Below are 14,423 nucleotides of genomic sequence, written 5' to 3' on the forward strand. Positions count from 1 at the left end.
CCACAATCTATCGGTCTATCGAAGAATCATTATCCCCCATCAGCATTAATTTATGAGAAAAAACTTCAAAACCAAAGCAAAAGCCAACCTATTACTTCAGTCTGATTTACTTTATTACCTTAGTGAGTGCTTAAGCCTTCATTGTGAGATACATGATATTACATCAAACTGTCAGGATTAATGTTTTGAAAATAGCTAGGAAAGTTAGTGTTCCACTTTAATAAAAATTAGGCTTCAACTTTCTGTACAAAAATGTTCATAATAAAAATGAACTAACGAAAAAATATTGAACATCAAGGAAGTTGAGTATTTTCTTGTGTTACTATAGGTGGATTGTTTTCAGTGTTCATCCTAGATTCTACTTCATCGTTTTCTCCTTCAGCCATGTAATTCCACGATTGTTCAGATCCAGATCCAAATATAAGGAAGAATACAGAGTCTGCTGCTAACACACTGCCTGCCATAATAAAGACCGCAGACCACGCTTCAAGGGTTTGCTACAAATGGAAGGTAAAATTAGGATAATAAATAAAAAACAGCAAAAAGAAAAAATACCACACAAGACGAATCGTGGATGTTTTACAGTAGTGAAAATGGGTCCCTCAGAAGCACAATTTTTACCAAACGCAATTAAAAAGAGCGTTTTGTACCAAAGTGTGCAAAATAATAAAAATTTAGAAAAATAAATAAGCATAGCTGAAAAATGAGGATTCAAACAAAACACTAGAAAATTAATAGCCCTGAATTACCCAAAATTAATGACCATTAATCAACTATTTTCACAAGTAAACTAAGTCCCTCTTTCCTAAAGCAAGCCTAACTCTAGTTGTAATGTCTAGCGGAAAATCTGGTGAACGTCTTGACCTCAAAACAAAGTCTGGGATTTTAAATCAAATCGCAAAAATAAATTGAATCAAATTTTAAAAGCTGTGAAAAACATTGCATCAAACGAAGATTACTACTACATATAACTATATCCAAGATATTGAAACCTGAAAACAGTCAGATCCCTGGTGCTTTTACATGGGTCTTGTAGGGATTAAGTATTTGCTGACACCTGTAGTATAGTACTAGCAAGTTGAACTTGAAAAAGTAAAATTCCTGTAAAAGTTGCATCATACAAGTATACAGTATACAAGTTGTATACAAGATGTATACAAGTTGTAGATGTAGATGTAGTTGTAGATGTTACAGTGTAAAGTAGTAGGTTTAAACCGTCAGGTCTTCAATTCATATCAATATGGAGCTTCCAATAGACAGGGGCGGATCCGTGATGTTTTCAGGGGGGGGGGGGGGGGCGAAATAGGTTGATCCGATAAAAAAAAATTATGAGGGGGGCGCAAAATAGGTTGATCCGATAAATTGGCGTTAGGAGCAAGTTTAAGTAACGCAAACTTTGGTTAATTAAGTAAATTACCCTACTTTAGACTACGCTAGGGGGGGGCACCCCCCTCGCCCCCTTCTGGATCCACCACTGCCAACAGCAGTATATTGGCACAGAATAAAGTAAAAGTAGCATAGACTACTTTATGATTTTACGCGTTTTTTTTTATATTTTATTTTTTTAAATTATTTTATATTAATATAAAGATTATATTAATAATTTGTATAATATTTATACTAATAATTATTTTTTATATTATTTTATATTTTTAATATTTTTATTTTTTTTATTAAGTTTTGGAAATATTAGATTTCATTTCATATTTCCATTAGGAACTACGAACATTTCATTTCAAAATTCTTCTTTATTTAGCTATATTATTCTATCATTTTGGAAATAGAGTTTTTGGAAAAATTAAACACTTGTTTATTTGTAGTTTATGTGGGACAAATACACATTTGGGTATCTGTAATGTAGCGTTTGTAACACAATAAATTATCTATTATAAACTATACAAATTCATTGCAAAAAATTTTCGAAACTATCTGTTATAAATTAGACAAAATCTTTGCAAACCCAATTTAAACTATAATAAAAGCCTTCGACCAGGAGTACATTGCGAGGTTGGAAGAGGAATCATCCGATCCTTCTCGTGTTTTTCCTCCAGGTTTTTCTCCAGATACCCATTTTGAGGTGGGTCGACTCTTGGCTGAGCTCAGAGTCATACCGCTGACCCCTTTTCCAAACCTAATTACCTAAAAACCTAATGACACCAGGAATCAAACCCCCGTCCTCACAGACAAAGAATTTCAAGTCTAATCTTAGGTGATGAACCGCCATAAAATACTAGAAACGTACAGATACAAAATTCTAATAATTTCTATTGACATTCTTGAAGATCGTCGTTTAAATCTACAAATATAAATTTTCTGGGCAACGGCAAGAAATTTAATTTTTATTTTATTATTTAAAATGGTATGCTAGATTTGTCGCAGGGGAGTAATTTGTAGTTAGGCTTGTTCTTCGGATATCTAAAAGCAAACACTCGCACTTTTAACTACGGACTAAAAGCCAAAAATCCTAATTAAAAAATGTTGCAAACGACTAAAGTAAAACCAGACTTACATTTTCCTCTGTCATGAATCCTACCACGACTGGACCCAACCAGGAGACAAGCATTGATACACCATTTGTTATTCCAAACAGAGTCCCTAGGGAAAAAATGTTTCAAAAATGTTTTGATAAAAACAGGCAAATGGACATAGCTACTAATACTCAATTTGGTTGAGGTGTCAACCACTTATGGGGTGGGAGAAAAATGTATCATTCTCCATTAAAAATGGGATATACAATAGTTTTTGAGTAATTTTAGGAGCCAATGAGATGTGTATCGGAGAAAAGTCCAATACCCCCACGTAAAATAGTAAAATAGTCAAGACCCTTCGTGAAATAGATAAGGTACGATGCAAAATTTTTGATCCTATAAAAAAATTGCTAAAAGAAGCAAAAAAAAATCCGTGCTTAGTGTTAATATGTAGTCTACCTAACAGGCTACACAAAAGAATAAAACAGGAAAGGCTTTAAGTAGCTGCTGATGCTACTTAAAAAAGAAAAAAACAAAAAACAGATGAAAAGAAGAAAAAGCAATGTAGACATTCCAGAGTCAAAAATAGGTAGCATATTACAGAAAAATAAATATATAAAATTCAACCAATATATGATTACAAATAGATGCTTGCTAATTTTTAAATTTTCAGACAAAACAGGAGATAGAACTAACATGTGACCACACAAAGATAAAAAAAAACAAATAGAAATCATCTGTAAACAAAAAAAAGAAAAAAAAATATATGTGAGAGCATTTTAGAAAGAGCAAGTGCAAAAAATTTTCGAATAAAAAAAAAATGCTTTAGCAATAATGATATTTTTTTAATATTTCAAATTAATCAGAGATAAATTAAACTAAGTTAAAGAGTTGACTAAACCTATTCATTTTGCGAATTTATTAGATATTTAAAAGTAATTAAATTTTGCATGAGTGTTAAATTTGTATCTAGGGACTTTTAGACACGCAAATCAGCTAACCATACAAAATTAATTAATTAATTAATAATATCAATAAAAGGATTTTCTTAACTTATACATGTTTTTAATTGAACATTAATTCCAAGAGGAAAAAACAGTCAAATAATATTATTTCCATGTCAAAGAGCAGTGAAAATTTAAGAAAGAATTTCAATCGTTTTTAAAGTTTTTCCTAAAGTATCAATGACAGATAAGCAGCAAGTTAGCCGCTTGAGTTGGTTAAATAGAAAGTTGCATAGTACAGTATGCTTCAAGAAACTAGAAAAGGTTTGGAGTTCAGTTTCTAATGAAAGTGAGCTTCTTATTTACGCAGTTTGAACAGTTACGCAGTTTGATCTAGTAGAGATTGAATTTACAAAAAGGAGTGTAGAAAAAACAAATAAGACAAATAGCGTCGTCAAGTTTATTAAACTCATTTTTTTAAATTTATTTTTGCAATTCAAGGTGTTGAAACTTACGAAACGATGATACTGCACAAAGAACTTGATAACTTGAAAACAATTGAAAGAAAACTTTATAAAAAACCGTAGTTTTCCTCAGGTATTTCTCGAAATGGGTCCGAGAGTTAAATTTTTTTTAGCCCCGGCACTTTAAAGAAGTAACACTTCAGGTTCAAAAGTAGCCCGCTTGTAAAGTTCTGATAAAAAAATAAGCTTAGGTCTAAAAGACAAAAATAAATGATTGATGGAGACCAAATTACCTGAGAAACTGGGTGCTATATCAATATGGTTAATGAGCCAGCCACCGTAATTTCCAGCTTCAACAACTTGTGATAACATCAACATTGCAATAATTAATTGAATGTTACATCCAGCGCCTGCCATTACAAAGAGGCATAGTGCTGGTCCTAAATGACCTAAAAAGAAAATAGGTTTCAAGATTTTTTGACGTAAAAAAAACTTCACTCTATGAAGTAACGGATCCAGTTTCCTAATGCTTCAAATTTATAAATACATTTCTAATCTCAAACCCATTGATGGGTGTCATGTAAATTACAAGACACCAACCCCCCCCCAAAAAAACAACAAACTAGGCCATAGCTATATACCCGGCCTTAAGAAAAACACATGTATTGAAAAGTACAATAGCTAGTAATACCTACGAAAACTAAACCGTCTTTGAGCAAAAAGAAAAAAAAATTAAGCTTTCTTCCGCATTCTGAGGAAAGTTCTAAAACTAGAACTAATAGTAAGGCTATAGAACAAATTTTCTACATTTTTATATGGGGGAGGGGGAAAAACAGTACTAGCCTCTTGCATCAGAGCTAACCTTGACGGGGAGCTTTGGCGAAATTTTTCATGGGAAGGATACCCAAGACAAGCCAAAATTGTATTTTTAGATTATAGGGAAATTGGACAGACCAGTTGGTGAGATGAGGAATTTCCCTCCCTCATGCCCACAATCCTGTAAAAACAATACCCTAAGCGAAAATCAATATTCAACCAACGTTTGATACCAAATCAATAAACTTGAAATTTAAACTAAGTAATATCAACAGAATTACCAATTAGAGTCCATATCTTTCTTATTGCGACGGTGGACAGCCATTTCCTTTTTTTGCATAAATCAGCAAATGGGCACAATATCAAAGTTGAGATCCATGATAAGAAATATGGTAGAGCCAGGATGACAGCATTCTAAAACATGAAATTATGTAAACAAAGGACGAAATAAAAAGCAAGGGCTTGATTGTTGTTTTCGGATTTAATTTTGGCAAAATATAAATAGACTTTTGTGCTGAAAAAGGTTTTAATTAAATTCTTTTTATGAGCAGGAATAATCAGCTCCAGGCAGATCTCCTGTCGAGGTTTAAAAAAGCTCGGCATTAACTGATTTGTCAACACAAATTTGTGTTTTGAAACTCATCCTACTTGTGTTCAAGACTTTCAACCGTCAAGGGTCTGTAATTTTATTCATCAGTCAATTTTTGAAAAATACTAAGGGTTCTAAGAAGTGAAAACAAGTTTCTTGTTTTCTACATAAAATCTTATCGTCGTTTCTTATGAGGAGAAGCAAAAAGCTTATAATATATTTTAAAAGCAGTATTTTCTTTCTTTAATCCGTGAAATATTTCATAAATATTTTTTATTAGGTTGAATTTGAACCTAAGTAAAACAAAATAAGTATTGCGCTCACTCATAGTGTAAAACTTTACTTGTAAATTTAGTAAAACAAGCCAGGTATAGTTTAGTATTGAATTGAAATCATATAAAAACTAGGTTTCATAAAAGAATCGAAATGTTCTTTCATTTTTAATCTCGGGAATTATTTGAGACATCCCTTATTCTTTAACTGTTTCTTCTCAGTTTTCACCTTAAAGCCTTATGAAAGGCAGATGGGCTTGGAGTAGAAACGGATGAGCTAATTTGGCACTAATTGCAAGAATTTTTGATAACTAACAGCTTAACCGAAAATACAATTGGGTTTACAATAAGTTACCCCCCCCCTTAAATTACAATTTCATGTGCTTAAGGATTATTTTTATCATTTAAATATATTCTTGGGTATAAGCTCTTTGAAAGAATTACTGTAGGAATCTAGTCCTTGTCTATCCTGGAGACTCTTTCAAGTCACATAAACTAGTATGTAATAATAATACTAGAAGGCATTCAACCCCAAAACTCAGAAAATTACCTCTGAAAACCTCATAATTAAGAATTATTTAGAATTGTACTTTTAAATCTTGTTATGGAAAATTTTACATATATTCACTTGAAGAAAGACCACTTGAAAAAAGGTATTTTTTTGGTCGTCCCCTATTCATATTTTATGCTAATTAAAAATATATCACGAATACAATACGTTTTATACAATGCATGGTGTCATTACAATGCTATAATGTGTGTTTTGAATGTAACTTCGTTCACATACAGTTTTTTTTTACAATTAAGGCTCTAAAGTATAGTCAGTCATAGGCTGCGCGTCCTGCCCACGACCCACCAAGATATTGTCATGCTCTACCTGTTGGGTCTGTACCCGACATTGGGAATCGTGGATATAGACCCATCGAGTCAAAACCAGATTTGCTGTGAAGCATTTGGAGAAGATAATCACTTTTGAAGTAAAAAATCTGGAAATACACAGTGAAAGGTTAACTAGAAGGATATCCCTAGTTGTGACAAATAATAGTACTTGAGTATATCCCTCCCATCTGCTTATATCCAACGTACTTTCTTCCTGAACTCTGATAACGCGGTTATATCATAAATAAAAAAACGCGACTTGAACACCTGCCACTCATTTCCGTTTTATGTAGAGCAGTAGAGAAGAAAATAGAAAAAAACTTACACTTTTGATGTCAAAGCCAAAGATAGTCTTTAGGTATACTGGCAGGTCCACTAGAAGGATGAGGAATCCCCAATTGTGACCAATATTAGCTATCAAAATTGAATAAAATGGCATCGATGTCAGAATGGACTTCCATGGTATAGGCAAAGCCTAAAAGTAATATTTTACTTCAGTTTTTGAGATTATTGGCCATACTGTCAATAATTTTATGAAAAACGTTTGAAAGTAGGTTTAAATATTTTTTCCACTGAATATTAGAAGCAAATAATTTCGAACTGTAAGTAATTAAACCAAAAAAGCACTAAATGAGATAATTTAACTTGAAAAGTATCGATTGTATAAACTGTTAATAAGCATGTTTCGAAAATTGTAAGGCGTTCAGTTTTTAATTATATTATCATTTATTTTTAATTTATCGTTGATTGATTTTAATGCCATGTTTTAATTTTAAACACAGCACATTTTTACTTGCAATCTCATCCGGATGCACTGCTGATGATTTTATGCTCATATAATTTTTATATTTTTGTGTTTTTTACTGCTCCAAAAGTGACGTTTCAAGATATTATGTTTAAATTTGTCGAGGGGGATAAGTCGGACAAATATTACTCCTTGGAGACGTCCCCTACAAAATTTGTCTTTGTGAGAATAAGCAAATGAATGTGATCTTTTATGCTAAATTTGTAATATAGGCTGTGCTATGTTTGTGATTTGTCATTTTTGCTATGCTATGCGTACAATTTGTCATTTTATTTTAAGATGCTATACTATGCATACCTATCTAATGGGCGTCCATAGACATTTTTCACTTAGGGTAAGAGTTAAGATTTCTAAGATTTTGAAAGTAAAGAAGATCTAACAAAAAGTAGACGATTTAAAATGTTTTGCAAACAATAGGGTCTTCCTAGTATTGATCCCTTATTAAATTTTGGATGTCCCGTCATATCTGGAATGAAACCACAGTCTGTAGCTCCATCTGGCTATGGCCTTTATTGTGTGGGATGAATATTTTTTGCTGAAACTGTCGAAATATCCCTTTTACAGATGGCTCTTTTGGGACTATCACAGGTAAAATTATGGTCACTTCTGTTTTGTTGTGTTTTGATTGGTTGTTTGTTTTGTTTGAGATGAGATACGTGATTTTAGTCTTTTTGCTTTCGAAATAAAGTATAACTGCCCAAAATGAACTACCATCTCAGCAATAAAACAGAGGTTTCTCGCCCTCATCTGATTCATTGGTTCTTCTTTTCAATGGGGAATTTCCATAAGAATTGGTTCAAATCCTTACGCGAAAATTCCAGTTAAAAATGAGTTTATAAATAAGGATTTATTATCTTTCTTTTTACAATATTCTGCTTTTCATTTTCTATATTTTTTATGAAATATAAAGTTTAAGATTTTAAAAGACACTTTACCTTGTTTGACACGTGTGAATATTTTGCAATTTCTTTTTTTATATATTTTTTCTCCTTTTCACTTATTCTTGGATGTTCTTCAGGATTGTCATGAACTAAAAACAGCCAGAACACAGCCCAAACGACACCAAAACAGCCTTCAACATAAAACACGGCTTCCCAGCCAATATTCTCAATAATTAAACCGGTTAGCAGAAGACCTGAAACCGTACCAAGCTCAGCACCTATAAACAAAAATAATGTCAAAGTCTACGGTAAAAAAAAATAATCGACAAAGCCCAATTATGACAAAGCTTACGGTAACAAGAACAACTAATTGACAAAGTCCAAATTTGCCACAGAAAAAAGAACAATTAGTGACATCTAGCAATGTCCAGCAAAACCATAACTTAAGTTACAAAATCTTAAATGAAAAGTACTAATCAAGTTTATCTTATTCATTTTTTTGTTTTCATTCCATTGATCTAAACAGACCGAATTTTGCCAAAGGGTGTTGGGGATATAACCCTGTAGTTGTATATGGGGCTGAACCTTTTGGCTTGGCAGTGCGAGTCCTAGGAAAAAAAAGAAGTGGTTTTGTATCATGATTTTGAATATGTAAAGATAATAAATTAAGTTCAAAAATAAATTCAAAGCTACCCATCAAATGTTCAGAGCCTTGAGAAGGGATATCATTGCTAAGTTTTCAAGCACCTCTCTACAATGCGGAATTTAAGGGTTATTTCGACAAAATAGTGAAGGTGTGTTTATTTTTCTTGCTCTTTTTTATGCGGGAATAATGGCATAAAACCAATGGTTTTAGAAAGTTGTTGAATTTTAATTAAATTTTAATTTAGCTATTTCAACTTTATTAAAAGTTCTAGTGCTAATTAAACGTAATAAAAATAATGATCTACTGCTGGTATTAAATAACATTTTATGCCACATAACAGCAATCTCGGCACAAAGTCATCGAGTGATAACTCTTTTTCAGTAACTTTTGTGCTTTTATGACAATATGCACAGGCCACTGCTTTTATATTAGTTAATCTTTACTGTTTATAGTGTCCAGTGTCTAGCGAGCTTTACGATAAAGTGGGTTTTAGAGCATCAGGTAGTAATATCTTAGACACATAAAACATCATATTAATTCATTTTAATTCAGATAAAGATAAAAAGAATCAAATTGGTTTCAGTTGTTAGCTTTAATTACACGTTAAAGATGATTACTTTCTAAAACGTATAACTAAAGACATATCCGCAGAAATTTATGGAAGTAGCACAAAGTCTAAAACAGGTAAAAAAAACAACAAATTTTAAGAAATTACATTTGTCTAAGATATTTTAGGTACGATAAAGAAAAAATCTAGATGACTAAAGGGCATGAGGTCAGGAGAGAAGGGTCCATGACGAACATGCTAATGAGAGAGTACAGTTTTTCTAATTTAGAGGATATATAATTACCTCCATAAACCAGGGCTGAAATGGTGCTACGCTCATTAGGTGGAATCCATTTTGCGATCATTGGATGCATAGACGGAAATGATGGACCCTGTAAAAACAAATAAGTTCCTTTAGGGAAGAAAATGAAGAGACTATGATCCAGCATACGATGACGTGCGTCCATCTAAGCAGTTATTTGATTTTTTAGCTTATTAATTGTGTTTCATTGTCCGGAATAATTATTATAATGGATTTAACATGGATTATAGTTGTGGGACTAACGCGCATTTCCCCTAACTGCCAAAAGATTTGCTTCTGATAAAACTATCAAAATCGGTTTTTTAATTCTGAAATGCCAACGCTGATGATGGTAAGAATAATTTTTAACAAAAATTTTATAATATATAACAAAATATTCAAATTTATAACAAAAACAAAAATATAGCTATATATAAAGATAACAAATATATAGCAATCTATAACCAAAATTTTCAATACAAAGGTAAACGAAATATGAGGTATGTGGTCATTAGCTACATAGCAAAAAATTTCTATTTAATTATTAAATAAGAGAGAGGTTGAGTCAAAGCTCTCTCCCTAAAACCTGTCTCGCTGCCTTGCTACGAATTACCTTTACAACAGACAACCTGCATTCAACTTGACGCTTTTGAATATGTATTGTTATGAAGAGTGAATATGATTATTTGGATTTTCTTCTTAGTTTGCCAGTGGAATTCAATATACATTGAATTGAAGGTTTCTTGCAATCCCACGGACAAAAAAAAACATTCGGGTAAACACTAATAAATCAGCATACACGTGAGCTCCACAGTTGAAAATGAAGTCCATTACCTTGCTAAATATAATTAGTAAGTGTTTATAAAACCTAGCAAATCATTAATAAGTAATAACGTGACAATCGGGGAATGGTTTCATTTCAATAATTTTACAATTAAGGTCGCATTAAGTGTAAGTTAAGGTGCTTTAAGGTCATTTAAGGTCAGCAGGTTTTTGGATGCTAACAAAAGGCATTATATCTGAAGCTTAAAGGTAAACAAGTATTTCTTATAATATATGTTACAATTGTCAGGTATATATACTTTGTTAAGTATATCCAATTCTGTCTCGTGGCTTGATCTAAAACTTTTGGAAGCGGTTTGTTGTAAAAGGTGGGGGGATGATACAGGGAATATTCTTTTCATGGATCACAGAAAACTGTTTTCTGTGATTCTCACAAAAAAATATACCCAAAGAGTTGCTTTAGCTAGTCTCTAATAATCGAGTAATATTCTGGAATGGCTCTGAAATAATGGCTCTGAATTAACTTAATTTGGTGTCTTTAAATTCCCAAGACATACTGAAATGTGATTATACTTCTTGGCTAAACATAAAATAGTTCATTTAAACTAAACTAAAGTAGAAATATTTTAACTTCACCGACTCAAAAAAACAAAAATGCCTATATACAAATTTTTACGGTTGTTTGCATTCCCCCCCCTTTTTATGCTTAAATTCTATACTTAATATTCTTATTGAACAAATTGACAATATTTTTAAACAAATTGACATCATAACCCTTTGTCAATCAATTGCAATCTGATTTGCCGTTTGAATCCAGCCTGCCTGATTCTTGATTTAAACCAGCAGACAAGGATACAGATTCAAGGTTTTTTTTGGCAGATCTAAATTTTATTTTGGTATTTTATTTGGTAAGCTGAAAAAGAAGTCCCAAAAGTTTAGTTATATTTAGGATTTCGACAAAGGAGATCGAAGCCCTTTCCCTGCGTTTTCGTCTGTTAGGGTTAAAAATACTTCCTAAGAATATAACAACACCTACCAGGGCAATCCCCATCAAAATTCGAATAAACACAACATATTGCCATCCAAGGTAGGCTGCAGGAGGCACAAGTACGGTCAGAACTGATGTTAACAGCATCGAACCCGTAAGAAGGTACTTTGTACCAACCACTTCTGCTAATCTACCACCAGGAATATTGGTTGTAATATAACCCCAGAGAAAGCTGGTGCTGATTAATGCTTGAATTGGCTGACTCCATACAAAAGGACCATCTTCATTTTTACCTGAAAAGAAATTTTGCGAATTTTGGCTGGTTCAAATTTGTCTGTTTTGTGCAGTGGTTTCACAAATTGTTGGCTCCTGAGAGAGTTTGGTTTGGTGCAATTTCAAACCACTAGTTTGTGAGAGTTCTAGAAATATAGGGAAATATCAAAAGACAGATATCTGAGACTGTTGGAGACTGTAGATGCCGGTCCTGAGTGGCGACATTTTTAAATAGATTTTTTAATGTGTCTTTTTTTCACTTTTGGCTAATTGATGGCTTTAAACACAATCATACAGTCAAATAATGAATGTTCATCTTGCATCATTTGTGTTTCGTGTCAATATAGTGTAGCCTATTGATTTTTTCACTGTCATAATCGTTCCTTCGGGTATTAAAAAATGTTTTTTTTTTAAACTGGAAGTAAGGAGCGACATTAAAACTTAAGACGAACAGAAATTATTCCGTATGAAAGGGGCTATCCCCTCCTCAACGCCTCTCTCTTTAAGCTAACTTTCTTTGAATTTGGATCACCGTACATGAATAATTAAAACGAAATTTGCATATTAATTTTCCTTTTTTTGGCTAAATGGTTAGAAGTTATTAAGTTATTAAGTAAGTTATTAAGAAATTTATTAAGTAGTTATTATGAAAATTGTAAAATTGTTAAACCTTTTTTCAATCTCTCTCTCCCTCCCCCGTGTGAGAGATATTTAAAAAAATGATTGTCAGATGAATTTATTCTGGAAGGATGAAAGTGTTAGTTTATTAATATTAAACTAGAAGTAGAAAAACTATTTTGACGAATATTCAGAATTTTACGAAATTATTCTGAACTCAAATTTTGACTCGAAAAGTTTTCTTTGTCTTCCTTGCAGCATTTTAGCAATTCCGGAGAAATATTAATTGATAAGGCTTACCAGTAAAATTTTCGGACTGAACTTCGCACTGTATCGCTCCAGGTTTAGTCGTGTTATCTATGATTGGTACGTTGTGGTTTACAGCTGTATAATTTACCATTGCCACAATGGCAAGATTGATACTATTCCTCACCAAAAAAATATTGATATAGCCAAGAAAGGCCATGAATGCCATGACGTACCTAGCTGGTAGGTAACCTTAAAAAGAAAATATTTAAAATCATGAATATAAATTTTTTCACAAAGAAAACTATCCATAATAAGAAACTGACGTTGTGCATATCTGTTACCGGGAATGTCCGAACCACAAAAGACACTTTTTTTTGGTTGTCTTTAGATAACCACAAAAGACACTTTGATATTTAAAAGACTTAGTTGGAATTACTCCTGTTCGCTATGTTTTGTTGATTGACTTGGCAATTTATTCTAATTTCCATTCGTTATGGGTCTCATTCCTTCATTGGTGGAAACTATTCTTTGTTTTAAATTTAGATTATTACATAAATATATTTCTTCTAATCTTGTTTAATGAAGCTTAAGCAAGCGATATGTTGTGTTAAATATTAATGTTTTGTTTTAATTTGTTTTGTTTAACTGCTTCTGTTTTAAAACAAATTCTTTTTAAAAAGATTTATTAAGAAAAGTTTATTGTTTAAAAAGTAAAAAAGGGATAGACGCACAGACAGACCCGATGGAATATTAATACAAGAATATACAGATATACTATTCTCCTTTTGTCAAAAGGTTTTTTAATGACTATCAATTTGGAAAAAGTTTGAATTGATTCATATATGCTTTAGTTGAATCTTTTCTTTTTATTGGTTAATAAATGGAAAATTTATATCATACATTACGTAAATATTTATCGACGTATTAGCTTATTTTTGTAATGTGTTCAGCCTGAGGAATTTATATGTTATTGTGGTACCGATTAATACCCAGGGTTCCAATTCTTGTTTATTGTCTTTTTGTTTATTTTCTATCTGTAACGAGACAAGCCCATGGCTTACTCCGTATCTTGTTGAAAATAAAATAACAATAAAATAATAAACAAATATCAGTTCTTTTTGAGAAGCAAGGTTCTTGCTTGCTATTTACATATTGGACAAAATCCTGCAGCAAATTCTGGTAATATCTACAGCCCACGTCTTTTTATTTAGTTCAATATCCCACTTAATATCTATTAAAGGTTGACAAACCCCTACTTTTGAATATTCCCCCTCCAGCCCTTTTAGAAAATTTTATAAATTGTCTACTAACTAATAGACCAGATAGGGTACTAAAATATCGTAAAGAGGTGTTTATTCACCTACTTCAAAGCTCTTGATCATATTTAGGTATTTTTTGTAAATTTGTCTGATATTGTTTTGTGAAGTGTCAAGTGGCTCAAAAATTGAAAATTTTGGTTGCTCCTTATTTGAAAGGATGGAAAAGCATAAACAGATGCTATTACAATCTCTATGGTGAGAGACCATAGCTGGAGGCCTACAACTCCCCAACTTACATTTCCCTTCTATAAATATAACAATTATTTTCGCCAGAAATTAACTTTAACCACCCCCATTTCTAAAGGTGGAAATAGGTACCCTGAACTGTATTTATTCAATGAATTTTCCCTTATTTTGACAAACTGTTAAATCAGTTGGAAGAAGAGAGTGATCCACAGAAAATTTTGGGGCATGCATACAACTCAGGTATGTATTTGCTTATTAGGAGGGAGTGAGTGAAAGCTCACTTCCGACGCAAATAAATTTTATATTTGGACTCAGGATGAAATTTTGATTCTAAATGTATTTTTCTACCTATCTCATTCATGAGTTAATCGGAATATTTACCAAACTTTCACAGG

General features: G+C 32.1%; 1 protein-coding gene across 1 annotated transcript; it reads right to left on the minus strand.

The window, feature by feature from the left end:
* Positions 1-221: 221 nt before the first annotated feature.
* On the minus strand, positions 222-12,766 carry LOC148943140 (putative inorganic phosphate cotransporter). Its single transcript, XM_089102215.1, has 9 exons — positions 12,575-12,766; positions 11,432-11,676; positions 9,616-9,703; positions 8,173-8,396; positions 6,758-6,907; positions 4,974-5,106; positions 4,170-4,325; positions 2,510-2,595; positions 222-497 (listed from the first exon to the last, which is right to left on the minus strand). The coding sequence occupies exons 1-9, from the start codon at positions 12,747-12,749 to the stop codon at positions 294-296; spliced, it is 1,461 nt and encodes a 486-aa protein (XP_088958341.1). The 5' UTR covers positions 12,750-12,766; the 3' UTR covers positions 222-293.
* Positions 12,767-14,423: the final 1,657 nt, after the last annotated feature.

This window comes from Artemia sp. Qi Xiang Cuo, chromosome 16, assembly GCF_049724085.1.
Source record: "Artemia sp. Qi Xiang Cuo chromosome 16, ASM4972408v1, whole genome shotgun sequence".
In the NCBI taxonomy this organism is placed as follows: domain Eukaryota; kingdom Metazoa; phylum Arthropoda; class Branchiopoda; order Anostraca; family Artemiidae; genus Artemia; species Artemia sp. Qi Xiang Cuo.